Source organism: Strigops habroptila, chromosome 18, assembly GCF_004027225.2.
Source record: "Strigops habroptila isolate Jane chromosome 18, bStrHab1.2.pri, whole genome shotgun sequence".
In the NCBI taxonomy this organism is placed as follows: Eukaryota; Metazoa; Chordata; class Aves; order Psittaciformes; family Psittacidae; genus Strigops; species Strigops habroptila.
In genome coordinates, this window is record NC_044294.2 from 3,321,458 (window position 1) to 3,347,224 (window position 25,767).

At 45.8% G+C, this 25,767-nt stretch overlaps 2 protein-coding genes across 5 annotated transcripts in view; one reads left to right on the forward strand and one right to left on the reverse strand.

Annotated features, from left to right (window-relative positions):
• ILRUN (inflammation and lipid regulator with UBA-like and NBR1-like domains) overlaps positions 1-20,701 on the reverse strand; it is a 34,213-nt gene extending 13,512 nt beyond the window's left edge. For 2 of the 3 annotated variants that reach the window (XR_003989629.1, XM_030473041.1), the window contains exons 1-3: positions 20,301-20,700; positions 5,977-6,131; positions 2,311-2,508 (exon numbers count right to left, since the gene is read on the reverse strand). Coding sequence is in view for 2 of the 3 variants with exons in the window: in XM_030473041.1 (XP_030328901.1) it covers positions 2,311-2,508; positions 5,977-6,131; positions 20,301-20,458 (511 nt within the window). In the remaining variant the exon portion in view is untranslated. Of the gene's footprint in view, positions 1-2,310; positions 2,509-5,976; positions 6,132-20,300 lie in introns of all 3 variants that reach the window. The other variant, XM_030473042.1, reaches the window with a different exon arrangement.
• Positions 20,699-25,767, forward strand: SNRPC (small nuclear ribonucleoprotein polypeptide C). Of its 2 annotated transcripts, none has more exons than XM_030473043.2 (6): positions 20,699-21,256; positions 21,485-21,527; positions 21,945-22,053; positions 23,398-23,490; positions 24,067-24,171; positions 25,393-25,767. In XM_030473043.2, the coding sequence occupies exons 1-6, from the start codon at positions 21,249-21,251 to the stop codon at positions 25,515-25,517; spliced, it is 483 nt and encodes a 160-aa protein (XP_030328903.1). In that variant the 5' UTR covers positions 20,699-21,248; the 3' UTR covers positions 25,518-25,767. The 2 variants fall into 2 exon arrangements, with proteins under 2 accessions (XP_030328903.1, XP_030328904.1); XM_030473044.2 differs by having other exon boundaries at positions 23,401-23,490.

A 25,767-nucleotide genomic window follows, 5' to 3' on the forward strand; every position in this document is an offset into this window, starting at 1 on the left:
AGTTCTTACCTAATGCATTTCTGTCTCTTGTACATAGATAAGATTGTTATTTCACTTATCATTTCATTTACACTTCATGCAAACATTACGGCATATTTACATTCATACATTTCTTAGTATGTATCCAAATTCAGTTTTATTATCGTGTTCCCCCCCCCCCCTTTTTTTAGCACGTCACAATTAAATGTGCTCTGGTATTGTTCTGCTGCACAGAGAAGGAGAATTAAAAAGAACAGCAGCAATACCTTATCTCATCTCAGCAGATCTTTTAGGAGCACCTCACGTCACATGTAATTCATTGAATCATGGAATGGTTTGGGTTGGAAAGGACCTTAAAGCTCATCCAGTTCCAACCCCCTGCCACGGGCAGGGACACCTTCCACTAGAGCAGGTTGCTCCAAGCCCCTGTGTCCAACCTGGCCTTGAACACTGCCAGGGATGGGGCAGCCACAGCTTCTCTGGGCACCCTGTGCCAGCGCCTCAGCACCCTCACAGTAAATATTTCTTCTTAAGATCAAACCTAGATCTACCCTCTGTCAGTTCAAAGCTGTTATCCCGTGTCCTATCCCTACAAAGCCTTACAAAAAGTCCCTCGCCAATTGTTTGCAGGTTTTCTGCAGCCAAGTGTTAACCTACCAGGCTGCTGTTGGTTGAATAACACTGCCACCGGCCGGGGGAGGAGCCAGCAGGTCTGCTCGCTGTTCGGTTTTACCCCACGGCTTCTCAAGCAGCACTAACTCACTGAAGCTCCCCTTGAACAGGCCCAGGCTCATCAGTTCGCACTTTATGACCCAATTACAGACGGTGAGAATTCACCTTCCAGGAACGCGACCCGCGGCCCCGTCACACAGGCGGCCCCACGGCGCCCCCTGCCGCCGCCCGCCGTAACACCAGCGGCGCCCCCTGCCGCCGCCCGCAGCACCGGCGGCCCCGCGGCGCCCCCTGCCGCCCGCCCCGGTGCTGCCCGGGCCGTGCGGGTACGAAAACCCGCCCGGGCCAGAGGTCCGGGTGCCTGGCAGGGGCTCGGCAGCGCTGGGGCTCACCCTCTGCGGTTCTAACCAGCACAAAAGCCATTAACGAGAGGGGGACTCTTCATTAGGGACTGTAGTGGTAGGACAAGGGGTAACGGGTTCAAACTTAAACAAGGGAAGTTTAGGTTAGATGTAAGGAAGAAGTTCTTTACAGTGAGGGTGGTGAGGTGCTGGAATGGGTTGCCCAAGGAAGTTGTGGATGCTCCATCCTCGGTGCTGTTCAAGGCCAGGTTGGATGGAGTCTTGGGTGACGTTGTTTAGTGCAAGGTGCCCCTGCCCATGGCAGGGGGGTTGGAACTAGGTGATCTTAAAGTCCTTTCCACCCCTAACTATTCTATGATTCTATAATCATATTGCAGGGAACGGCAGCTGTGACTCTACGCTCAGCAGCCCAAGGGATTTGCATTTGTAGGTCGTTGTCTTTCAAAATGTGCAACTTGAGGAGGTTTAGAAAGATCTCAAACTGTCAGGAGCTGGGAAAACCTCAGCTTTAATTTAATAACACACCAGCTGCACAGGCCCTTCAAGCTGCATGGAGGAATTTAGGCCCTTTCTTCAGGGACAAGTTCCATCCACTTTTGACACCAAAGTCATACATTCGCTGACAATTCTGCCAAAAACCTGAGCACGGAGTTATTTTTGTCTCCAAGTGCCAACATCTCTCACTCAAACCTGTGTAACTTGGGATACTCCCAAGTGCCAAAACAGACACAAAGATGTTCTCAGTTTAAACTAGAGATGGCTCAAAGAGACTGAACGACTCTACATGAATGAGGATGGTGGTGGCCTGGGCTGAGAAACCAGGAAAGATAACAATAAGTAGTTTTTAAACACAGAAAAATGGTTCACAGTAGATGCACCAAATTCCTGTATTGAAATCTGGACCTTGACTTCTCAAATGAGGCTTTCTCCAATAGATTTTATGCCTGTATGTAAGCCCACAATGTTCAGTGCTGGGAAACTGGGAAAGAATCCTGACAAGGACTGACTGGGAAAGAGTCTCCAGGAAAACTGTGCAAGGAAGTTCCTTCTGTTTTTCAGAGCTTTGTGTAATCTGCAATTTGTTCCAGTGTTTAGAAAACAGTTCTGTGCTGATCCAGACAACAAAGCAACTCTCTGGATGTTTCCTCTATTCTCTTTTCTATATTTAGCCTCGGAGCTGGCAGACCTCTGCTTTCACCATTTGGTTATCAGGAGAGCGCCTGCAAGGGGCCAGGAGTGTCCATGTTATCTGCGGTGGGAATGTCACAAGGAAGAGCCGGAAAAAAGGATCACTCACCTCCGTAATAGAGTCCCGTGGCAGTGCACATCCGCCACTGTCCCTGATACATTCCTGCTGTGCTGGGGCTGCACATCTGAACACTGACGTCTGCAATCTCCTGCGGCTCCAGGGACCTGACCATCACCATGTTCACGTGGCCAAACTGGTCTCCCCCAACATACTTCAGGCAAACCCCTGGGGGCCATGCCTCTGTCCCTGGGATTAAACAGAAGAAAGAATTACTGACAGTGCACCCGGAAACGCTTTGTGTCTCTTAGAAGACTGGATGAAACATGCTTGTTACAACAGTTGTGCAATTGGTGAGCAGTCAAAGGAACACCAAGGCACACATTGCCAGCAACGGATACTGAAGAATACAGTTGTCAGACAGGGCTTAACTGGCCCAGTTAGAGAGCAGCAGGACAATTTATAGTTCTATTTGAATAACCTCTACATCATATTTACACAGAGAAACTCTCAAAGTCCCAGTGTAACAGCTGCAAGAAAATCAACACAACCAGCATGTACGTGTATTTTACCAATGCTAGAGGCAAAGATGGGTTCCCCCCACTTCCTTCTGCCTCCCTACACGTAGCTCCCGAGCCTTGAGACATCAACGTAGATGTTATTAACACAAAGTGCTGGAAACATTCTTTCAGGGATTAATTCTTTTCTAAGCCTGTTCGCAGCCCCAGGAAGAGCCAGCAGTTTGAACTATAATTGAAGAACTAGTACTATTCTCTAAATGGAATTTCCTTTCTCGTAATAACCCTTCTCTCAGCCTTGTGCAAAGGTGGAAAGGATTGTGAACGTGTGATTTCTTTGTGGAGATGAAGGTTTAGACTGCAGATACTGGGACTGACAGGGTGACCTGGCAGTCTGCAGAGGTACAGGAAGCAGTTCCCACACACAAGCACAGCCATCTCCACCAAACATAACAAGTATTGGGGCAGATAAAAAGAAAAGTGCTTCCGAGATCCCTGAAAAATCAGTTTGGCAGCGTTTTCTTTTGCTTCTTCTCCAGTAATGACATGACTAAGCCAATGACTTAGAGAATACCCTCTGCTTGGTTGAGGTCAATGAAAGCAGCTAAGGAAAAGCCTGAACTACCAGGGAACTCTGAACCACTCTATGTCTCATCTGAGATGAGAATGGTGGATGCTGATCTGACCTTAGGCTACCCCAAAGAGCATCCTTTGCAACAGCTTGCCTGCTAATTTAATCCCTGTGGATACTTCATCAAAGACATGGCAGGGACTGGTTTTCTGGTCAAGTCCTTATATGTGGAATTCACAATCTAGCAGGGAAAAAGTGATGAGAACAAGTACAGTGGGATACATGACTACAGTTGGAAACAGTACTGAAATAGGGAGCTCTGTGAAAAGAGAAGGTGAGTGACGAGCTGACCCCGGACTATGGTGTGCAGGAGTATGAAGTCTCATCTGGAAAGGTTGGCAGCCCAGCAACACGGTTTAGTTTAAATAATTGATGTGATTTTTATCGGGTTTAATGGCTTTAGGCTTGCAAGGTGCCTAGAACACTTCAACTGATAAGCCCCATAAAATGGAATTATGATTATGTCATTCTATTTCAGTACACTCATCTCTCAGGAGATGATAAATTGTAGTAGATGTCCTGCAGAGCCAGCAGCTGCTGGGGGTAGAGTGGGAAGAGGAAATAAGTCTGTTAAATCCTGCTGCTCTTCCAGCAATGGTTCTACTATACAAACTGGTCTTTTGGCAGACAAGCCAAGCACCATCCTGAAAGGCATCAGAGCAGGGTATTAGTTTTTAGTAACACATCTGAAAACCTGACTGAACCGAGCTTACTGCTTGCACACCTAAAACTGACAATGTCTCACTGCTCTGCTTGTCATACTCGTCATGCACTAAACGCTTCGGTGACACATGCCTCAGGTATTTTGTGTTCTAAAACTGAAGTCATTTAATCAAGGGTTCCTGTAAAGCTGTTAAAAACCTTGGCTTTGCTTCAGTTATCTACCTAACAAGCAGATATCATCTGGAAACACCATAGTCCTTTGATATTATACCTTGATTAAATCATAAAATGGTTTTAAAATGCTACAGGTCACCTTAAACTGCAGTCATAACACAGTTTGTGAAGTTGCATTTAACTAAAACATGCCTCAACAGCACGGTTTTAACAAGATCTGGCCTCCAGCACCACTGTTAAGAGTACAGATGTACATTTTAAGACGCCAGGCTTTAACCCACACAGAAGCCAAAACAAATGCTGGCCCTGCCAGGAACTCAAAGATTAACTCCCCTTCCTCCTTTTAGAAGTCCCATGGATTTCAGAAGGTCAATCCAGGAACAATGAAACATTGCCTGAACTAGGATCTTAAATTAAGGCTGAATTTGCATGCAATAAGGAGTACATCAGCGGAAAAAGAGAGGAAGGAGTCTGAAAGCAGCAAGATAGGGTTGTAGTCATAACACTCGCTAATGAAGATACTAATGGGAGAAACAAGACCTGTCAAACTTACTAGATTTGTATTTGAGACAGATGTTAAGAAAATGCCAGTCAATTTCTCACATGACTGGAGTTAAGCAAGCTACATGTGCCACCTTCCCATTGTGCCATGTCAAACAAATGAAGGCAGAAAAAGTCACCTGAAATCATTAAACCCTTTCTCTAGAGTACAGTCTCTATAACTTAAGTGTTCTTAAACACACACGGACCTTCTTCTCACCTCTTGCTTCTTGATGAAATACTCCTAGACTTCTAGTATGGTTTCAGTCTCTGTTATACATTGATATTCAGCTCAAATCTGTACAGCACTTAAGTACTGCAGTTATTTACAAGCAGAAATACTAACACAGCTGAACTTTACTCATGATGATTCATGATATTATACCTTGTTGTGCTATCATTCTTCACAAAAGTGCAAGCATGTCAATTAAATTCAGACGCACAGCTTAAACATCCAAGCAACATCCTGTCATTGCAACGCTTGAAGACAAGCTATTCTGCTTTACATCTCCACGGATCCCATCTTTCTCTCTGACCACATCCCAACAGATCAAGCACTGAGAATGTATTTTGCCTCATCCCACTTCCTGGGTCACAGTCACTGTTTGACTTATTTCAGACTGGACTGTGGTCTCTCAGAGCATGAACAAGCAATGTTGCCAAGAAAGATTTCAAAAGGAAAGGGTATCTGCCGCATGACCCTTGTGTCACTGCATCTTCCCAGAGGTAGATCATTGCATCACTGCCTCCACAGAGAACACAGTGCTACAGAGAGCACAACCCAATGACAGAGATGTCAGAGAAATGGCTGAAAACGGGTGGGAGGCCAACTACAGAGTAGAGGCTGAATATGAGTGGGAGGCCAGCAAGAAAGCAGAGGCCAAAAAGGGCGTGGGAGGCCCACCCAACGACTTGTACTTCCCTTTATTTTTATCTAGAAGTTTCACACTGTTTTTGCGTGGTGGCCTCAAGAACAAATTGGTGAACTGAGCTGCACATCTCACCACAAAAATGTCGTGCCAGTGCAGGAAGGGATAGCACATAGGTTGGCAGTTACCTTCTCCAGTGACAGGGTGGCTCTATTCCAAGTTAAGTGCACACAAACCTCCAGCCTTAAGCCAGCATCTCTTCCATGAGATCTGCCAACCTATCACGTACTACATCAGTTTTGCCACAATCTAAAAGCCTTACCTGTGTTTTGTATCCTCCATGTTTTCGTAAACTGGGTATCAGGAGGGATGGACTCTCCTTCCCCTATGGTTACATCTTCAACAAAGGACATGGAGGGTACATTGATATTTGGACTCTCAAAATCATAGTAGGCTCCAATGGCGGCTTGTAGATTCCTAGAAAGCAAAAAAGCAGATTACAACCTGAAGTACAGGAGGGTCTTCACAGCTTTAGGTATGTCATCCTAAACAGTTAAGTAAAAATATAATCCAATCTGTATTAACTCTGCTGGTCATGGGGGTTTTTTTAAGCTTTTCTCTGTGTCAAACACGGATTCCCAAAGATTAGAGCTCAAAATATAGCATTTTATTTGCCAGGGACACCATCTTAGACCACTTTTCTACTCTGCTTCTTATTTGCACTGGAAATTTTGGAACCTACCAGGCCTGGAAACCTCTATCCCATTAGCTCTTTATGAAATCTGCAGAGAAGTTCAAGAGACACCGAGGGAAGTGCTCTGCAGCAGCACATAAACAACAGGGCAGTTTCTTTCTATCCGCCTTGTTTCCTGTGCTAATTTCAAAAGGACTGAATCTCTCCAATTTATTTTAGCACAAAAGGCCCAAAAGGAGCACAAGATGAGCAAAACACAAAGAATGCTTTTATGACACCTCTCAGGGCCAAAGGGCATCAGTAGCTATGGATAGTAACTCAAGCCTTGCTGCTTTTGAAACATACTCTCATGTATGAGCCACGAGTACTCCAAGACTGTTTGTTAATCATTAAGGTGCCTGCTCAGCTCTGGATAGTCACAACTGAAAGGAACCATCTGAGTCAGAAGTTCTTACTTAACAAAGACAAATGACAGTGGAAGTCTGTGATATATTAAGGACATTCATGTGATCATTAATTTGAGAAGAGGAACAGTCCAACAGGAAGAGGATTCACGAGTCTTAGCTGCCATTCCACGATACACTATTAAGTTATTATGTGTTTGGCAAGTCATGCAATTCCTCCGTTTACTCATGTCTGAGGCTGTGGTCCTCATTTACATGTTGTGACTAGGTGCTGTGAGAACGGAGATGAGTAAAATCCCGCCAAATGCAATGGACAGAGACTGCTTTTTATTCAGGATTACAAAAATCTGTGTTGCTTTTTTGAGCAGGGTAAAAAAAAAACCACTCCAAACCTTCAAGAACTGGGAACCGTCACCTAAACGAAACCATGCAGAGGGTTAGTCAGAAGCTGCACTAGATAGGTACAGTGCTATATTGAGGGTTTGCATTGTGTGGCAGAGTGTCACATGTCTAAAGCAAAGCCAGAAAGCCAAGGTGAAAGCAAGAGAAACATTTGCAGTGTGACCCTGAGAAAGAGCAAACAAAGGGCTTTTTGGAGTGCTTGCCAGCTGGAAAGAGGCTCAAAACAGTGAGCGGAGAAACTGCCTCCTGTTCAATCTCTACAGTGTTCGGAGGGGGGGCATAAAATCAGACATTCTGGATCAAATCAGAACTGCATGGGAGAAGTATCACTGCTTCCTTGTCACAGGGGGCCCAAAGTGTAGTAGCTAATAGCACTGGAGCTTGGGGCACAGCGGGCAATAGCCCAATTAGGCAGCTCTGCTCCAGAGGCGCGGGGGAGAGGACCTAAACACCACATGTACCAGTTGGGTGATCCATCAGAGTGACACAAGATAATGACGCTGTATTAACCACAGGAGTTCCCGACATCCTGCTAAAGCCTCCCAGCGCACAGCCAAAGCATTAGGAGGCACTGGAGGAATATTCTGCACAAGGTGGCCACAGCAATTGATTGGCAAATTCAGGAAACTAAGCCTTACACTGAGACCTTTCGCCATCAACAGGGAACGGACTTTGATACGAAGGGGGGACAAAAGAGCCACCGTGTAAGATTTCTATGTTTAGAACAATGAATTTCAGACCAGAAACCATTATTCAGCTTGAGCCATTTTTCTACTCAGGAGTGTCAGGGCTATATTTAACACAGGCAGCTCGGACAAATGCTGCAGGAAGGGTGCATGTCACATTAGCTAGTAAATAGAGACAAACACTCAGTTTTATGTCACCAACTGCCTGTTGCTTATACACTGCACAGGATTTACATAACTCCCAACAGGGCTGTGCCAAAAGACTCCTGTTCGCTCAACCAGCAAACACTATGATCTAGAGTTTAGGTTTCACTGTGGGGTGTCATCCTCTGTTACAGCAAGACAAGGCAAAAGGCATTCCAAGAGCTACCAAAGACAGCAATATAGCTCTTTCCCTTCCTAACCCACCCCTACATAAAGACATTTTCAGACATACCACAACATCTTGTGAGCTATGATTCTGGAATCAGTAGTAATGACATTTTATCGACATGAGAGGAAAAAAAATGAAGGTTCCAAGGAGAACATTTCTACTGTAATTCTTTGTAAGGCAGCCTGCACTGTTTGCTTGGCTGCAAATACACTTCAAAAGGTAGTGGGCTATTTGTGCACACAGGCCCTGTGCCAACCCTCTTCCCCTCCCTGTGTCATATTTCATTGCTCCCTTCGCCATTGGGAAACAGCTCTAGTCCTCTGCAGCATTTAGTTAAAAACTAACTAAAGGAGAACACATGCTGAAAGCCAGATTTGCTACCCTTTTGTGAACAGATAGTCACAAACCCACCTTCCTGCTCCCACCACTTTGGATCAATGTGTGGTGGGTCTTCTTTGGGGAGAAAGCCGTTTGCATGTTCAGATGCAGCTTGGCGTTCCCACTAGAGAATTAAAAAGAAGCTTCCAGAAACTAAACAGAAATTGAAAGCGGCAAGAGCCAAAGTCAGGATGACAAAGCAAATATGACTGAAGTTCAAGTTCTTTGACATAGGCAACCCTAAGACAGCCACTGAGAGGCTGTACGGCACCATGCTGCCACAATTAGCAAAGCCAGCAAAGAATCGCTGTGAGCTTTGTTCCTCCTCTTTTCAAGACATGGTGCTTCCACCCCTTCCCTACCCTCAAACTCCCCAAGCACCAGTTTGATAGTACTTTGCTTAGGGAAAATAAGTGCCATTTGCAGACGAAAACTATTTGCAACCTGTTTATTTGCAGGTAAGCAGTACCCCCTGCCACTGCCTTCCTGCTAAAGGCACCACATTAGTGGAGTTTACAAGCAAATGCAAGCATACATGAGAGAGATGGCTTCAAGGTCGAACAAACTCAGTACCCTGCAATATGTCTCTCTTTCAAATATATATATATACATATATATAATTTATCTCTTAGGCCTTTACCCCCATGCCCCAGCTGTAATCGCATAGCGCCAACTGCAGATAAGTGCAGGGACAGGACACAGCATCAGACCTCTGAGAGGAGGGGATTATAATCTAAAGGCTTACACATCCATGCCCACTTTCTTTTACTCCTCCTCGGTGTGACTTGCACCACACTACCCTTTTGCTCTCTGCCACATGAGATGAATGACTATTATAAACCAAGCAACTTTGAAACTAAGATGAGCACTCCAAATCCAGCCAGTATAATTTACATGACTGATCTCTCCTAATTACAGGGATGGCCATACATCTCCTGCTAACACAGCCCTTCAGGTGTCAGCCCTCCTTACCTTTCCTAAATTAAGCACTTTTTCCATTTTCAGAGCAGTCCTGGACTGCAGCACCCTGCAGCTCTGCCATACTGACAGAGCAGGTCTGACAGGATTTAGGCTCAAACTCCTGAGAAATGCCTGCAATCAGAAGTCACTGAGCCTACTCACAACCAACACAGTGCTCAATTCTAGGCCCAAGAGCAAGATGCTGGAAAGAGAGAGGGGAGAAGGCAGCAAATAAAGGTTATAGCTCCATTTTTAACAACCAAATCCAGTCTAACTGCGGGTATCCCACTCCTTACTCTCCAAGGGCATCCCATGACTCATCCGTGTCAAGTGCTTTTCCAACAAGACTATCCCAAAGCCAGAGAAAACGTTCCTTTTCAGATCAATTCCTCCGCTCTGCTGCTTTGTTTCAAGCCTCAGGAGCTAAATTCAAAATAGTGAAGTTAAAACCTTCGCTGCTAATAGCTCTGGCGACATCCCTTAACAACTCTTAAGCGTTTGCAAAGAGCCCTTCTTTCCCTTCCCAGCTTTTTTCCAGGCAGCCTTTTCTTATGTTAAACCAATATATTTAGATAGTAATTACTCCGGATTAATTGGGTCAGCACGATGTTATTAAAAAAGAAAATGTAAGAAACTCTTCCAAATCAGTTGACAAACCAGAGGCCTCTTTATACAACCCAACTGTTGTGCAAACAAAAAGCAACATACAGGTAATTGGAAATACTTTTTATTCATGGAATCGGATTTCTTTTTAGAAGGAATGAAGAAACCAAAGCACTGAGACTTACCTCAGCCTGATGCAAAGCAAGGCAGATGCACAATCCCTAATCCTTCTGTTACCAATAAAAACGTGACTCTTTCAACATATTGAAGTTAAGCATCTTGGAAGGAAAGCAATACATACATACGAGACAAGGGACATCAGAGTCCTGACAAACAGATACTCTCAAAATAGGCAAAGTGAGCTGGAGGGGCTGTAATCTCCCCACAGGCCTCTCCATCACCCCTCGAGTGTTCCTGACACAAGGAACCGTATTTAGGGTTTGTTTTCAATACAGCAGCTTAAAGGTCTGAACTCAAGAAGACTAAAATCCCTTACGAGGTGCAGGTTGTCCAGTGTGTGCGGTGACACTGAAGAATTCCACTCCAGATTAACGTATACAGTAGAAAGCAACAACTTCAAACACAAAATTTTAACTAAGCTACAGGAATCTGAGTTTTCATTTATTGTCAAATTCTTTGACGAAAGAGCCAAAGATTTTTGTGAGTAAAAATTCCAATCGCATCACAGGTTAAGCATGCAGATTTTGCCCTTACTAACTCCTGCCCATTCCTACAGCACCATCACCAGCTAACGTTGCCCTGACCTGTCAGAAAAAGCAAAGGCTGGACTTGTCAGCGCAATACCGAGTTAGCCTTTGATTTAGAGTTTCACACAGGATGTAGCCCTTAGATCACAAACAGACGGTAAGTGAAGGACATTTACTAGGTCAAGTAGAAAGCAGTTTGACAAATGGAGTCAGTCACTTTGTTGTGCTGAGCAACTGTAAAGATGTAAATACCAAGTTACACTTGTCTCCCCCTGTGGAGGGAGGGAAAAGCCAGGCAGGGCCTCAGCTGCAATGTATGTTCTTTCTACGTCCTCAGCACTCACATACAGTGCAGTATTTTACCTGAGAAAAGCACCCCAGGTGTTGGTCTGCTGGCAAAACGCAATGCAAAGCCTGAGCAGCAATAGAAAAGCACAATCAAATCTCAAGAACATAATATGTTTGGTAGAACACAGTGTACTCTTTCCGTAACTGAATTCTCAACCTTTACAAACCTTTCTCTTGTTCTCCAAATGCAGTATGTAACCACGGTAATACCCATAAGGTGTCTATTGTTAAAACCAGAAAGAAACGTACAAAAGAAATAGTGCAGCAGATGGATAATTTCTCACTCCTAAATAATGGAATATCTCTACATGATAGAGGTAGGAGAGACTAGAAATGCACAGGGAGAACATCCAAATGAGGCAATCCTAAATCCGCTCTTTTTGCCTCCTTAGTCTCTAGTATCTAATTTGGATTTTATTCACCTCAGCTATTAGGGAACTGCTTTGATAACACCATGGGCTGGGACACCTCAACCTGCTACCCTATTGCTCCTGAAATAGGAGATACCTCCTTCAAAGCCTTAGAGAAAGCTGAAGGAGGTGGAAGAGATGGACTTGGTTACACCACAGGGAAGCACTTTTACCTGGAGTTTTGGACTCAAACATTTTTCAATACAGGTGACACATGGCAATTAAGTGGAAGGTCTCGAGATGCTTTCAAGGACGGGAATTTTAATCAGTGAACAGCTTTCACCAGACAATTTTAAAACGCAAAATGTGGGTGTCAGTTATCTTCATTCTTGACCTCTCTGATGCTAAACCATGAAGTTGGGAAACTACCTTAGATGATCCAAAAGGATCACCGAGGGAAGTTGAAAGCTTTAAGCTAAACTTACACAGCTAAAGGGTGGGGGGAGAGCTGGCTAATTCAAAGCTTATGTATTTTCTCACATGAAGACACAGAAAAACATTTCCTTGTCTTAGCTGAAAACAGCCATTTCCAAACACAAGTGGGATGTTCCAGGAAGACAAGAGAAACCTGCTGTGACCAGAAGCAATTCTGTGCCCTCTGCAGGGGCTGCACAAGCAAAGAAAGGGAGAGGCCACAGAAGAGAGACACCATTTTCTGCACACCCCAAACCACCAAAGGAAATAACTTTTCCTTGAGCAGGCTTTTCTACACATGCAAACACACACCCCGGCAGTTGACCGTTATCACGGGGCCTACACTTGGCCACACAACAGCAAGCAGTGTCAGGACAGAATCAATAGGACACTGCTATAAGCACAAGTCCACGCAGCCACCCCCAGCAGCTGAACCCTCCTCAAGCAGGTGGTCGGGAGCTTTAAATGCAGAGTGAAATATGTTGAGAATGTCACAGCAGGAGATGCTCTCTGCTTGCTGCCCTTGAAAACAGGCAACGGCTCTTCCCATGGAAAGCAACCAAGAGCTGCCAGGACCCGAGATTCTGCAACTGCTAATTCCTCAGTATAAACTATGTCACCAATCTATAACTGTATGCATTAAAGTAAAGGGGGATTAAGCTACAGAAACTGTCTGAGAACAAGTTCAAGCATGCAAGGCAGTCTAGCTGGACTAAAATAATACTGTACCCAATTCCTTCTGTTCCAGTTGTCTGCTGACATTCCCATTTCACATGCACCACTTTAAGCGTTTTGTAACTTGGAGCGTAGCACAATTACAGTGTGTTGCATGGTTAAAAAGACAATATATTTCAAGTCTAGATTTCATTCAAAATAATCAGGTCAAATCACTGGGTTGTTCTGGGGGTTTTAATGCATTAGGTGAAAGCTGGCCAAGAATTATTTTTTAATTGTTTAATTCTATAATTCTGTTATTTTTTAGTAGCATCAGGGGACAGTTGCGGACACCAGAGATGCAACAGTCTACAACAGTTACATATATTATTACTTACATTGTAATACTTACAAGTAATATAAGTATATAATGTAGTAAGATATATCCACTATGCTTTCAGTTAGGCACAACAGATCTAACAGTTTAACCCCAATTTTCTGCTCCCCACCATAGGCTGCAGATACCCCACATACACAGTGCTTTGCAGCAGCCATAGCTCAGGCACTGCTGGCCTGTTCTGACATTCAGCAACAGCACCTCAAGAACTACTAAACCTGTTTCTACAGTGTCTTTTCTGCCTGTAAGGACATCAGTTCATCAATTGTTTTAGAGTAAGAATGTCAGCAAGTTTAAATTCTCTTCTTTCCCCTTCCCTACTACTTAACTCAAAACCCAAACGATGTTTTAAACCAACTGCTTTACCCTTCTCACCAGATTCAATTCAATTGGTCACCATCTACAAATATTAATCTCAAGAGTCACATTAAGACCTAAATTCCTTAAAATAATAAAATAAAAATCAACCTTCCTGTGTACCGAGACACATAAAGCCATAAAGAACATAGGACTCTCTTGTTTTATCACCTGATTCAGGAAAAAGAGAAGCAAAGTAACGTGACTTCCCAGCCACCGCTGTCACTTCCCTAATAGATGCCTGGATGAGTACTGAGCCAAGCCAAAGAAGTTTCCAGGAAAGGAGGAGGATTGACTTGGAAGATCAGGTCTCAGGTTTCCTGCCTCCTCCAGGACACAAGGATCCCCCCCACTACCCTTTCAAAAGGAAAGGTGCATCAAAACTAAGCTGGAGGCTTACGCAGAACAGTGGGAAAGTTCTCCTCCGAAGTCACAGAGCCCCACAGACTGAGACAAAGAGTGACCAGACACAGCCAGCAGGAATCCCTGGACTTCCCTAAGGTAAAGATACACACCACAGCTCCTCAATCACAAGGTCATAATCACTTCTGTGGCAAATCCAACAATGCCAATATTGACATGAAAGAAGAGTCTACATTCTGTAGTTCAGGGAATTATATTCATCTAAAAAATTCTATAAAAGCTGTTTTCATCTAAGATATCAATTAAATTATTGAGGGGTTGCTAGTGTTTAAGTAAGGGTTGCAATAAAAATGCAGCCATTTTAATGGCAGCAGTTAGTTGGAGAGAACCCCCTCTACCAGAACAACCATGTAGAGCCACACTGTCATCACTCAAACCAGCTTTTGATATAACCCCACAATCAAAGGTTTTATGGCGCAGGTAAGGCCCCACATTCCACCTCAATATTCATAACCTGACAGGTTATGCTTAAAAACTTTACAGCTGCACAGTCTGACTTTGCATGTCCTTGTATTTGCCTTTTATCTGTGCTTTTTCCATAGATCTTTGAAACATAACACAACTATTTGAAGACTGGAACAATACAGTTCCATAGGATGACTGGTATATTGTATCAGCAAACCCTTTCGATACAAAAAGTGCAGGAAGGCCAAGGATGTTGAGGTGAAGAAACATCAAATCATATTCAAGGTCCAATCAGGTTGGAAGGGACCTCAAGGATCATCTGGTCCAGCCTTTCCTGACAAAGAACAGCCTTCCCTCATGCTGGTGCTATGTTTTGCCCCTCATGTGGTAATCTGAACGTGTCTGAACTGAGAAGAAACATTTCAAACCCAACTTCTTCCTGACACCCACTTGGAGAGAGCTTCTTTTCAAAAGCAGTCCAAAAAAGCTGTTAATGGAGAACATCTGCATGCTTTTTTCCCTTTTAAATGGCAGCTCTGCAAACACCTGCAAGGTTACAAATCAAGACCAGGAACCAGTCTTACCCACTGTGGGAAATGCATCATAGGCACGTGAATTCATTAATTCAAGAATGTTGTGTTAAATTCTGTCTTCCTTAAATATACTTCAGTGATTATATAGCACCGATACCCCAGCACTGGTAGCAAGTGTAACTAGATATGCTTTCACCCACCGATCAAAGTTTTACTTAGAGTAACATCCTACAATCCTTGCTAGAAAGCAAAACAAACACTTAAACAAAGTCAAAGTAAAAGCAATTAAAACAACCTATTAGCTAAAACATGTCTTTAGACTCTCAGTCAAGTACATCCACTTCTGGGCAATATAGGGGGTTCATTTGATAGAAAGAATTTAAACAGCCCCCGCACAGGGATAAAACCAGGCATTTATAGGGCAAATGAGTTTTGTTAATAATATTCCGTCTGTTCTCCAAGACCAATAAAACACGTGCACAAGTGTTGGGTACATTTTCCTTGCTACACTCCAAAATTGCAGATTCCTAATGCAAACATCACTATCACCACCACCTCCCCTTAGCTCCCCTCACTCCTGCATACACGAATGCCCTACACCTTACACAATACAGAAGGAGGTCTTACAGCAGATCTCTGTAGGATTTTCAGAGATAAATTTACGGATATTCAGAGTTAAACCATGACACATCTGCAGTCTTCTAAATGCATGAAAAAATTGAGCACTTCCAGAAGAGCTCTGACCTTACAAATAACGACCTCTCACCAGAGAGCTAGATCAAAAAGTGCACCAATAAAACACACACCCCCTCCCCCCCGGAAATCTTCATTATGTGGCACATTTCTATTACATATCACACCTAGCACACTACTAAAACCTCAGCTTTCTAAACAAAAGCGAGGAGAACATAAAGGAATATTTACATGTAAATTACTGAAATATATCTACAAACCAGGAATCCCTTCACAGCCAACTGTGGGGAAATCTGGATTTTAAATCCAGCACCACTAGCTCCTTCAAATCAAATGAGTTCACTTTCTCACAGAATAAGAACCTTCAAGCCGCACGCTGCAGCATCTCTCCCTTAAAGCTACTGTACTCTCCAACTGAAAATAAAGAAAAAAACCCCTCTTCCTTGTCAGAATACAATTTCCATACTGGATTTAGAGAAATCTGATGACTTTTATGAAACAGGCTTTAACTGAGTGTCAACAAAAATAAAATGCACATTCTGTGCAGAGTTTCTTCTGCTCTTCCATTTACACCAGTCCACGCAGCTGGAAACCAGTCAGGGCTGGGCCTGAGCTCCAGAAACTCTGTTTTGCAAGTGTTTTTGGGAAGTCCGTTCTGCCCTTGCACCATCTATCCAGAGACCTACAACCAGTCTTGTGTTAGGAAGCCTGTGAGAAGGTATTTTGGCATAGACTCATTCAGCATCAACTGTCTGTCCTAAACAATTCCTATTTTTAAAACATTCCCACAAAGGGTTTTCAACAGGAGTTTCTTAGGTAGGTAGCCTGAGTCTAGACTAAAGTTCAGACAAGTTCCTGGCCGTGCTATCACATAATACTGAGAAGCTGTGGTCGACACATGGAACTTTACCACAAAAAACACTCTTAAGAGCCCCCCTCCCTCAAACCTGCAGGGCTGGATGTGCTGCTGTGTGCAGGCTCCTGCATGGCCTAACATCTGGAGGGAGGAAAGGAGCAGGCAGAGTTAAACATGCCATTTAATGGAGGGTGGAATTTTATCCCAGATGCAATGGCAGCAAAATGTCCTCCCAGCTATGCTGCCGGGGTTTGCCTCCCAAGGAAGAAATGCCTTGGTGCCAAAGCATCTTTTGGAGAAGTTTGCTTTTGGTTTTAGGCCAAAAAGCAAAAGCTCAACCTCTCACTCTAAAGCCTCACAACTTCTAATGAAAGATAAATAAATAAATAGTAAAGAGGGACAATGTGGGCAGCCGTTAAAGCATGAACAGCCCATGCTCTCAGAAAGGGCAAAGCAGAAAGCTGAGAAGTTATAACAGCCCACAAACAGAACTCAACACATCATTAAAAAGAAGCAGAACTCTAGGAAAAGCATTTAATAAACAACAGGGGAAAAAGACAAGTCCAAGTGTTTAACTTGCATTTCTTGAAGATCAAGGAACAGTCTCAAACTCAGGTTCTACCTGAGGCATTTTTGCACTGTTGTTAATAAAACCAGTTGGCAGTTTCTTACTAGGGTCCCAAATCTGCGAGAACTTGGAAAGTGCATTGAGCAATTGCAGGTGAACTGGGGCAGAGGACAGACTTTTCAAGGCTACTGACAAATATCTCTATTGCTCCACAGTCAACCACTAATTTTTTTCCCCAAATTGTCTGAACGAGCTATTTTAATTCCGCTGTTCCAGCGGGAATGTTAAAGTGCAAATACACTTTAAATAAACGCAATTACTGACGATACTATTGGAAATATTATTCCAAAACACATTACAGCTCAGATTATTTACTACACTGTATGTGAAAGGCATGCAACAGGGAAGTAACTTCAGGTCTGGAGACTACATAATTCCTGCCAAAGAGCAGCTTGCCACACTTGTGAAAAACCTCTAGTGAGAATTATTTATGACTTTGTTAATTAGCCCATACCTGGACGGGGCTAAAAAGAACCCTATCTACCACGTAAGTGCACTTCTCTCACCCTGCTGTGAGCTCCCTCATCATTTCCTGTAGATGAACATTAATCCTGATGCGGAAAGAGGGTGAAGGGATCATTGCTGCAGGAAAGTGCCATACCTTCAACAAGAGGAAAAGTGACTTCACAGAATCATAGAATAGTTTGGGTAGAAGGGACCTTAAAGCTCCTCCAGTTCCAACCCCCTGCCACGGGCAGGGACACCTTCCACTAGAGCAGGTTGCTCCAAGCCCCTGTGTCCAACCTGGCCTTGATCACTGCCAGGGATGGGGCAGCCACAGCTTCTCTGGGCACCCTGTGCCAGCGCCTCAGCACCCTCACAGGGAAGAGCTTCTGCCTAAGAGCTCATCTCAATCTCCTCTCTGGCAGGTTAAAGCCATTCCCCTTGTCCTGTCCCTACAGGCCCTTGCAGAAAGTCCCTCTCCAGCAACTTGACAGTCTCATTGAGACAAATTTTTGGCAGGACAGCACAGTGATAGAAGATTCCAACTCTAATTCTAGTCCACAAAACCCAAACCTAGGCCACTACTTAACATCACCTGCAGCAGCGTTGATTACACAGGGACCCTCAACATGGTAAAGTAGAGGTGTTTCTAGAAAAGGAAAATGTGTCTTCATCGCACCTTTTTATGATGACCGAGAGCAGGGTTAGTACATTCAGGCAAACAAGGAGAGGTGGGAGGGGGAGAATTGAACAGAAACACAGCGGCAGAGCTGTAGAAACCCAGGCACAACAAACCATACTACAGGCCAGGAAAGCAACGCCCTGGCAAGAACACACGAGCAAACGGAGCAGCACCTGTCAGCATACCCAGCCCAGCTCCCTGCTGCTCAAAGGTTAAACTCTCACAGGCTTTAAGTCCCCTCTAAGAGCAGTCAGGCTCGAACCGACACTAATTTTCATCTACTCTTGCCTACATTACACCAACTTAATCGATTTTGTTTTCACACACCCCCATTCAACTACAAGGCTTATCAACTAATACTTAAATATCTGAAAACGTGTGATTTCAGAACCAAACTACCCACTGAAGTTGGGAAATTAAAGCCAGTTAGATCACTTCAGATTTTCTTCAACTGTAATTAAAAGATTTTGAAAAGAAAAAAGCCATTGGTTGTAAGACTGTATTTGACATGCTGTCACTTCAAAATGAGAGTGAATACTCCTGAAAAAGAAAGAGCTTCTTCAGCACAAACCAGGAATACTACAGCTATACACAGTATCTTCACAAGTAATTTTGAGGTTCAGCTCTGCTTTCTCCTGTCCCCCAGAACATCATAGAAGAAAACCCAGTATTACCCTGCAGTGCTGGGAATTTTATTCATATCATCCACACATGAATGAACGTCCTCTGCTGTGAACTACTTCCCCAAAGCGAACTCCTGAACTCCTCAAGAGAGACCAACTTTTGCACTGTATCACTTACAACGCACGCAGTATTATTTACTATTCCCTTACTCCCTCTGCAGATGCAGATTTACCAATATAATTCAACAGAGAGCTACAGAAGGAGGAAAAGATGAAAGGAAAAATGTAAAAAGTCTTCTTACTGTTTATTAGTTCAACAACTCCACACAAGTTCTTTCCCCAACTGTTGATATCAAGACCTATGCTTGGAATTCAAGTTGCAAACCTGTGGTTTCTGGTTTTGACATTATATCACTAAGAAAAAAATAGTAACTACAACTTAGCTAAGCAATCTCTGTTAACAACACCTGAACCTACACGACACCAGTGCTATTAGAAATGGTTTAAAAGATACAAGTGCAGTAACAAGTCAAAGCCCACAACTCAGACAGCGGCAATTTCACAACATTCTGTCACAGCCACTGGGCTCACCGCGCCACTCACACTCCTGGCTTCTGTCCTTCACCATTATACTGCCTATTTCCAACGTTTTTCCTGGTGCTGCAGCTTCCCTGATAACTTGTACCTGCTTTTTCGTTTTCCTAGGGCAGTGATAGAGCCTTTACGGAGCCAAAATATGCAACGAAAGCCAGAGCATTTAGAGAGAGCCCTGGTTTGCAAACAGATGCTAACTTTTTACCAAACACCTAGGTAACTTTCCTCACAGAGAAGTTCCTGACCGCGGAAGCTTTAAAACTTCCATAGAGCCTTTAAACCACGGTTTTCCCTCCTTCCAAAGCCTGCTTCAGTGTCCAGGGCACTATAAACCACCTCTGAATTCAGCTCATCCTCCCGCTCAGCTGGGAAAGCGCCCTTTAAGAGTTTCTGGGTCCGCTGGATCACATGCCCCTCTTCCTATCAATTAGTCACTCTTTAACAGCTTTGCAGCCCTTTGACCGACGAGTTCCTTCAGCTGGCAAAATCACAACCCGGAGCTGTTGGGGAGGCGAACCCCCCCCGGGCTCCTCCTCACTCCTGTCCGGCTCCTCTCCGGCTCCTCTCCACCTCCTCCTCCGCGCTGCCATGATAGCTCCCTCCTCACCACACACACACCCCCCGCTCCGCCGCCGGCCCGCCATCGCCGACCCCAGGGAAGGGGAGGGGAAGGGGAGGAGAACAGGGGCCCCCCGCACTAAACGCCGCCTTCCCCCCCCCCCACTTCACGGCAGCTCCCCCCGCAGCGGGGCGGCGAGACGGGCCTGCCGCCCCCAGAGGCGGCTCGGGGCGGGAGGAGGCGGCCGGCGGCCTGCCGAGGCTCCCCTCAGCGCCCGCGGGGCGGGCGGGCGGGCGGCCCTCCCGCCCTTCCCCTCCGCCGCCTCAGGGCCGGCGGCCTCTCACCGCTCGCCTCAGAGGCCCCGCCGCCCCTCAGGTCCAACCCCGCCGCTCCCCGGCCCCGCTGGCGGCCCCCCGCACCAGTTGGTCATGTCGAGGAAGAAGGCGCAGCCGGCGGGGCTGAGCTGGAAGCCGAGGAGCCGCTGGAACTCGCCGATCAGCACGTCCTTGTCGGTAGTGCCCAAGCAGCTGAACTTCTGCATCAGCTCCGCGTCTAGATCCACGTCCATGCCCTCCATGGCGCTCGGCGGGCCGGGCCGCCCCGGGGCCGCCCCGCTGCCGCCGCCGCCGCCGCCTCAGCGCCGCATGGGGCCGGAGGGGAGCGCGGGCACGGCGGGGGGGTGTGGGGGGGGGGAGGAGGAGGAGGAGGAGGGGGCGCGGGCGACGCCAGCCGCTTGACCGGCACTGCGCAAGCGCCGCTCCGCCTCGCGCCAGGGGCACGCGGGCCTATGACGCCAGCACGCTGAGCGGCCCCGGCGCGGTGGCGTCACCCCACGGAAGGAGAGCCGCAAGGGCAGAGGGGAGGGAGGGGGCGCTGCGCTGCGTCATGGGAGCGCGGGACGCTCGCTTCCATATATGGAGTGTTTATGTATGCAAATGAGCAGCGGGTGGGCGGGGTCTGTGACGTCACGTGGCGCCAGGCGAACGCGGCGCAGTGAGGGACACCTCCTCCCTCCTTTTCCCGCCATTTCCGCGCGCTCTGGAGCTCCGTGACCGGTGTCTCAGAGACCGCGGAGGCGCCGGTTCGCGCCCCGCCTGCCCCGGGGCGGTGCAGGCGGCAAACGCCACCGGCTGTGCCCAAGGGTCCGGTGCGAACAACCTCCATCGGGCCTTGAACGCGAGCGCGCTGCGTCACGGGAAGGCTCCACCCGCCTGAGCGCGGCCCCGCGCTGACGTTACAGCGTTACAGGCGGCTCGGTCCTGGCCCTGCCCCGCCGTGGTTCTTCTACGGGAGCCGCCGGAGGACAAGCGACGGAAGGTGTCGCTGTGTGAGCGCGTCACTTCCCTGTGGCGGCGGCGGGGAGCAGCATGCCGAAGTGAGCGCGGCGGGGTCCGCGGCCCGAGGGGACACGGGGCGAGGGGGGGGTCGTGCGGGCCGGGCGGGGACAGGCGGTGGCCCCCGCGGCGGCTGTTGGTGTCCGCTCAGGCCTTGGGCAGCCGGGAGGAGCGGGGAGCGCGGAGTCGGGTGCGGGCTGTGCCGTGGTGGCGGGGGGGTGGTGGGGGTTTAATCTTCACAGCGCAAATACCGGGTTTTCCCGTTTCAGGTTTTACTGTGATTACTGTGACACGTACCTCACCCACGACTCGGTAAGTACCGAATTACCAGCATTAAGTGTGTATCAAGAGCTTTTGAAGACATACGAGCTAAACCCAGGTCACTTGAAATAACGTGGTGTCGTCCTTCCTTGTCCTCTCCTGTGTCCCGTCTAAAAAGAACCAAACCGTCTGGTGTCACCAGCATAAGGGAGCAGCCGACAGTCACGGCTGCCTGTGAGTCTTCCAGTGAGTGAGGAGGAGGCAGCTCCGTTAGAGTAGCCTCTTTCATTAAACTGGAGTCTCAACGCTTAGAGTTTATACATAGAGCTTTTGCATATTGTCCATCCTCTGGCACAGAAACCAACCTGGTTTATACTGATGAATTGTGTATGTTTAAAATTATATAACATTTCCCAGTAAACTTTGGTTTTGTGTGATATTTTGTAAGCTTTATGTGATCTTTCTCAGCCCTCTGTGAGAAAAACCCACTGCAGTGGCCGAAAACACAAAGAGAATGTGAAAGACTATTATCAAAAATGGATGGAGGAGCAAGCTCAGAGCCTGATTGACAAAACAAGTAAGGCCAATCTTTCTGCAACCCTGGATTGCTTTCCCATCACCTCCTCTGTTGTTCCTCTAGCTGCTTTTCTTCTGTACTGATTCTTGTGGTGAGTCTTTGCTCTGTGAATCGTGCACCAAAGTTTTGCGTAGAATCTGAATTTTGAACTTGCTGGAGCGTGGCTTCCACCAAAGATACCAAGGGCTCAGCTGAAGGGATTGCTGGGAGCAGGCACTGCTTTACTGTGATTGAGAGGGCAGTAGGCACTACCTACCACTGCTAGTAGTGTCCTAAAAGATCACATAACATGATTTTGCTCTTTGGTAGTAGCATGTTTATAGAAAGAGCATGAAGAAGAAATCCAAAAGATGAGAAAATGGACATTAAAATCTGTGGGCTCTTGCCTTTTTTTATTTTACAACATAGTTGCTTGCTCTCAATTCCCTGGGATATTCATTTCCCCCCTACCCCCCTGCTGTTAAAGGCAAGAATGTAAATAAAGTGTGAAGTGTTTCTTCTGACAGTTTATAGGGTTCTTTTCGCTTGTCCTCTGAATAATGTTTCTTTTCTTCATGAAAAGGAATACAAATGCCAGGTTAACTTTATGGCAACTTTACTTAGATCATAGAATCATAGACCCAGTTGGAAGGGGCCCATAAGGATCTTCGAGCCCAACTTCCTGCTTCTCACAGGACTACCTAAAACTAAACCATATGACTAAGAGTGTCCTTCAGACACTCTTGTACTCTGGCAGGCTTGGTGCTGCAGCCACTTCCCTGGGGAACCTGTTCCAGGGACCAACCACCCTCACCAAAAGCCTTTTCCTGATGTGCGGTCTGCGCTCCTCCCGACGCAGCCTCATTCCCTCATTCCTTGTGCCCATGCTCCTCACTTTCACATCTTTTGCCTTCCTTCTAAGTCAATTTCAGTCTCTTGAATTTCTTCTTTTCCCTTTCACGGAAGATGTTTCTCATGCTTTTTGTCACCTACCTGAGTCACTGCCAATTAGCATTTTCATATCTTTAATGATCCCAGTTGAACGCTGCAGCTGAAAATCACGAGATGTGTTTTTTTTTACCACCCGCCTTCCCGTTAGGTGTGTGCCATTCATCAAGGAGCTGTCTAGTCTCAGCTGGAATAACCACTATAATAATTGTCTTCAAGAATATCAGGTGTTTCCACAGCGTAAACCAGGGATTTGTTCCAGAGTTAGAACAACTGAGCACGCAGCATGACATGAAGTATGCTCTGACCGCGTGGCATGAGAAGGACGATTGGTGCAGGAACTTCCTCAGCCTAGTAACTGGCTTTTCTCCTGGGATTCTTTCTTTCCCCCTTTTTTTTTTCTTTTCCCCCCCAATGTAGCGGCTGCATTCCAGCAAGGGAAAATCCCACCTACACCGTTCTCGGCACCACCTCCCGCAGGAGCCATGATACCACCTCCTCCCAGCATCCGTAAGTCTGAGCTGGACGGGTTTTGGCAGGGCTGGCAGCTCTCTTGGGTGGTGTTGCCTGTTTTCTGGACTTGTAGAGGAAAGTCCTTTTAGCTTGGAATCAAGCTAAGACGTGAATACCAAAATGTAAGGGAATGTTTTGTCAGAGTCTTTCAGCAACCATCTTAATCTTTATTTTGTCTTATTTTAGTAATGTTAAGTACATTAACAGAAATACATGCCTCCTTGTTACTTGGGGTTTTTTTTGTTTTTTAAATAGGATAGGATTGATAACGTTCTTTTGTGCTTCAGCTGGCAAATGGCTGAGCTCTCTTTCTGCAGAGTCCGGCTGTTGGCAGCAGTAGCCATCTGCATTAGGGATGCAAAGGTGGCATTAACAGCTTGTATATTCTTCCCCCAGTTCACTTTTTGGCACCCGAAGTCAGAGTTGAATCTGAAAATGATGGCAGGAAGTTGTAAAACAATCTAAGACACTTTAGTTACTAAAATGTCCTTCAAAGTTAAACTACTTTGCATTGCATGTTGTCTATGAATGTCAAAGCAGCCAGATGTGTAACTGATCTGTGTATCTCTTCAGCTGGCCCCCCGAGGCCTGGCATGATGCCAGCCCCTCATATGGGTGGACCACCAATGATGCCAATGATGGGCCCACCCCCACCAGGAATGATGCCCGTTGGACCTGGTAAGTCTGGGTACAGGTACATCTCCAGCTGTGGTACCGTGTGCTCTCGTTTTGTGGAGTGTTTGGGTCATGTTTTCTGTCTCACTGTGCAATAGAGAGATGTCAGAGGACCTCAGCTGCGGTGTTTGGATGCTAGCTGTAGTGACACACTAGTTTATAGCTTGTGTGTTAGATGCAGCGTGGATGGACAGCCCCGAGTGTCAGGCTGTAGAAGTATTTCAGTTTGCATGTACTGTATACACGTGTTTGATCCATTATCCTCTGTGTGTTAAGACATAAAACAGTTTTACAACTGGTAATTTATGTTCCTTTATGACTTGTTGAGTGACTAGTTCCCCTGTATAACTGAAATTGCAGCTTTTCTACCTCAAGTTTTAGCAGTACAGCCTGTAATTGTTCAGGAATTCTGTTTGTAGCACTTAGGTTTTTGCACAAGGAGTGCACTTCACTAAATGGATTTTAGTCTTTAAAATGTCTCAAGATAATGTATTTTAGAGAAATAATGTGCCTTAAATTTTCCTTCGGAACAGTAAACACAAACAAAAATGTCTTTGGTCTGTTCTGCTTTTGAGCTTCCTGGCATTTGAAGAGGACATCTTATTGAAGCAGTTAACTGGAATAAAGCTAAAGGAACACACACACACTCTCTAAAAGTAGCAAAGTGTCTGCAATGATTGTCTTGCTGGTAGAAACTGTTCTTTAAGTGCTTTTTTAAAGGCACAAAATACGTGCATAATTTGCTATAATTAAGCAGCATAGTAGCTGCCTAATAATAAATGGAGAAGTTGGATGGAAGCCATTATTTCAGTGCTTTTTAGTAGAACACTGGCTTTTCTTTTGTTACGCTGTTACCCAGCTGTAAGAAGTACACCAGTTTGGTTTTCTTTGAACACGCTGCAGGGTTTTGCAGCACTTTTTTCCAAATGCACTTTCCGATTCAGTGATTAAGCCACTTATTATTTATTACAAAGCCACTTATTTATTATTGAAAATAATTTATCAGTGGGTATTGTCGGAAGTGGGCATATAACCCAGGGCCTGGTTCTTCCGCTTGCTAATATCCCTCAGGGAAACGTAATCCAGCTTCCAGATCTAAGCTTACAGACCTGTAAAATGAAAGTTCCCTGGAGCGTTGGGGGTGAACCTGCACATATATCGACATGACTAGGCAGTTACTACTCCCAAGAGCTCTTCTCTGACATCTTCTCTTTCCCCTTGTAGCTCCAGGGATGAGGCCACCGATGGGTGGACACATGCCAATGATGCCAGGGCCCCCAATGATGAGACCACCCTCCAGACCCATGATGGTGCCAACCAGGCCAGGAATGACCCGTCCAGACAGATAAAGGGGGAAATGGAGTTGCCTTTTCGTTTTCATATTGTGATCTTCTGTATGATAAAATACCACAGGCCTCTGTCTCTAACGTTTTGTAATAAAATAGTGTGTATGAGATGTGCTGTTGCCGCAGCTTGCAGGCGATTTGGCCTAGATCCTGCTGCACACTGGATGGATGCTTTTTGGTTCTCTCTCCCCCTTTTGAATTGTAGAACACAACAATAAAACATTGATGCTGGTTTACATGTAGAGAATGTGAA